This window comes from Myotis brandtii, unplaced genomic scaffold, assembly GCF_000412655.1.
Source record: "Myotis brandtii unplaced genomic scaffold, ASM41265v1 scaffold114, whole genome shotgun sequence".
In the NCBI taxonomy this organism is placed as follows: Eukaryota; Metazoa; Chordata; class Mammalia; order Chiroptera; family Vespertilionidae; genus Myotis; species Myotis brandtii.
In genome coordinates this window covers 655,332-658,460 of record NW_005353927.1, presented here as the reverse complement: position 1 = coordinate 658,460, position 3,129 = coordinate 655,332, and the positions used below count along the sequence as shown (strand labels likewise).

Sequence of the window (3,129 nt, the reverse complement as noted above, 5' to 3'; positions counted from 1 at the left end):
GTGCACAACCTGCCAGTGCCCACCCTCTTCGGGACCGTGAAGCAGGCGCCTAAGACGGGCTCCAGTAGCCCGTTTGCTGGCAACAGCCCCGCCCGAGAGGGCGAGCAGGACGCGGGGTCCCTGAAGGATGTTTTTAAAGGCTTTGACCCCACCGCCTCCCCCTTTTGCCAGTAGTGTGAGGTCGGGGCGGAGCTGTCCCTACACCTACCCTTCCTAGGGCAATATTTAAGTGCAGCATCCAGAGTTGGGAACTTGGGGGGAGGGGGCGCCTGGGTATTCTTTCTTTTCCCTCTTTTTCTTTTTTTCTTTTTCTCTATGCTCTTTCTCGCTCTTGCCCCCCCCCCCTTTTTTTAAGTAATACTTCCTTTTTAAAACATATAAATTGTATATAACCTTCTTCAGTTCTCGTCAGTGCTGCAGGGCTCCGGGCTCCCGCCAAGAAAACCTACTTGTGCACATGAACAGTTTGCAAGTCACCAGCTGGTGCTCTGCCTGGCCGGCCCAATTTTCAGGGACTCCTTGAAGACTGGGGGCACAGGGGGTTTTCTGGACACAGCTTGGCCCCTCCTCCCCCCTCCTTGCAGGACAAAGTAGGTGTTGAGAAGGCCCTGAGCACTGCTTACGTGTTGCATGAGGAGGCGAGATGTAGCCGGGACCGAGGCAGGACCCGCTTAGGGGCCAGTGGGGGGCGAAAGATTATCCAGGAAAGGAAAGGAGCCCTGGGAGCCGCCCTGGAAGAGACAAAACCCCTTCCTGCCGCATCGCATCGCCTCTGGATTCGCGCCTGGTCCCTTGCCAGCCTCAGCCCAGAGTTCACCCTGAGCCCGCACCTCAGGCCTCGACCGCAGACGCCAGGGTGAGAGGCTGGGGCAGGGCCCGTGCTGCTTCCGGGCGGCAGCGCTGCAGATGGCATTTTCCGTCAGTATTAGCCCCTCCTGTCCTGTCCTGTCGGCCATGCCCTTCTCCCCTCGTGCCGGGGGCTGTCCTCCTCAGAAGCCAGAGTGCCCAGTGCTGGCCCTGGTGCCCCTGGGGACGGCTCAAGGATCCGTGGCATGGCCGCCCACCAGGCCCCTGAGGAGGAGTCCTGGCTGGTTCTGGGCAGTGTTTCTGTCTCTGCTCCCTCTGCCCCTCTGCGCCATATCTGTGGGGCCGTGGTCTCAGTGTGTTTGGGTTTCTTCTAAGCAACAGGTGCACAAGTTCAGAGGCATGTGGGTGTGGGGTTGGTGGGCACTCCCCTAAAAAGGGCCCGAGGGCAGGCTGGAGAGTAGCCATGGGGGGGTGGGGGCGGGCTGCTGGGCCTCCCCCGGGAGAGGCACCAGGACCCCCCCTGCTGGTGAGGGTGTGGAACCCGAGACCCGAGTCCTGCTCCCCTGATCAGCTGAGCCGGGAAGGGAGCAGACATCTGCACCGGCTTCTCCCAGCACCTGGCTTCGGTCCAGCCCTGTCCACAGCTCCAGACGAGCCCCCATGGACACGGCCTGGGGAAGCTGGGCAAGGCCTATACCGCCAGGGGTCCCTCCCACCTGTGTTCGTCCTTGCCAGCTTCTGCCTCCTCGTCCCACTGCCTCAGCCACCTCGCTTAAGGCCCCTGTCTCTCCCTTGCTAATAATGAGGAAACCTGGTGACCCAGCCAAAGGGTTCCCCTCCCCGCACCTTGGGGTGGGAGGTGAACAAGGCTGCTATACCAAACCCCTCTCCCCGGAAAAAAAATAGTTGTGTTTGGGGCCAGAAGCGAAGGCCAGAGAGGCAGCCCCACAGGGTCAGTGCGCCGTGATCAGGTTGGTTTGGTTTGTCTTTGTCTTTTTGTTTCGTTTTTTTACACATTAGTGATATTTTTCTTCAGCCGCCAGTGTTGGCCTTGAGCAGAGGGCCGCAGCCCGTGGTGTTTGTACAATAAGTAAGAGTACACAGTGTGGCTGTGGGTTTGTTTCCTTCTCTGAGGATTTTCTTTTGTAAAAGCAAATTAAATAATTTTTTAAAACAAATTTGTGGATGAATTAGAAGCTGGAGCCCTCCTTGGATATTCAGCCTAAGAACCTCATGGGACTATGAATTTACCCCAAATTTTCATTTGCCATCAGGCCAAGCTTTTAAAAAAAATTTGTTCTCTAACCAGGATTGTAACAAAAGTGTAAATACTATTTCAGAAAGTTGATGGTGCAAATATGTATATAACGTACTGTATTTTTACAATGATCGTCGCATGCCTCTATTCCACCCCCTTTTTGTACTCTGTATCTGTCTTCCAGAAACGTCACCTGCCCTTTCTCCTGTGGTCTCTTAACCCAATAATTGTATTACTGCCATTAAAGGATGCAGTTATTTTAAAAAGTCTGCAGTCTCGTGTCCCTCCTGCTCCTGCCATGCTGTGTCTGGGACTAATCAGGAGGATGGGAGATAGTCTCAGGGTGGGGGTGAGCCTGCATCTGTGTTCCTGGTGCCGCCCCAGGGTGACAGTCGTGATAACACGGTGGGAATGGTGCCTCCAGACACCTGAGTGACTTCATCCCAGTTCCCTTGCTCCCGCTGTGGGCCAGTCTCACCGAGATACACGGTGACCCACACAGGCCCAGTCCCGCCTGCACACCACCCGTGGGACAGCCGGGCTTGTAGGGATGAGAAGAAACTGGAACCCTAACTACTATAGACAGAACGTCTGTGTCCCCTCAAAATTAATATGCTGCAACCTGGGCTCCAGGATGGTGGTGGTAGGAGGTGATAGGAGGATGGGGCCCTCGTGGATGGGATTGGTGCCCTTAGTAGAGACTCACAGAGCTGTCTTGGCCGTGTCCTCAGCCCGCCTGCCCTGAGAGGACACAGCTAGATAGGGCCATCTGTGACTCAGGAAGCGGCTCTCAGCGGCCCAAACCCACTCAGACACCACCTCGTCAGCCGGGCCTTATCTGAGGACGCCACTGCGGGGGCTGAGAGCGAGCGGGACTGAGCCATATCTCCTCTGGACATACTTTGGCTTCTGTGTCCCAACGGGCCTATCAGTTTTCCACAGCTGCTGTACAAATTAGACAAACTTAGTGGCTTGAAACTCACATTTGTTGCCATCCTGGAGGTCACAAGTGTGACATGGGTCTCCCTGGGCTAAAATCAAACTGTTCCCGGGGCTGCGCTCCT

The 3,129-nt window shown here is 55.9% G+C and overlaps 1 protein-coding gene across 1 annotated transcript in view; it reads left to right on the top strand.

Annotated features, from left to right (window-relative positions):
* The window catches only part of ZC3H4 (zinc finger CCCH-type containing 4), a 41,310-nt gene extending 38,976 nt beyond the window's left edge, over positions 1-2,334 (top strand). The window contains 1 exon segment of the mRNA XM_014548188.1: positions 5-2,334. Within this exon segment, the coding sequence (XP_014403674.1) occupies positions 5-174 (170 nt within the window). The 3' untranslated portion in view covers positions 175-2,334.
* Positions 2,335-3,129: the final 795 nt, after the last annotated feature.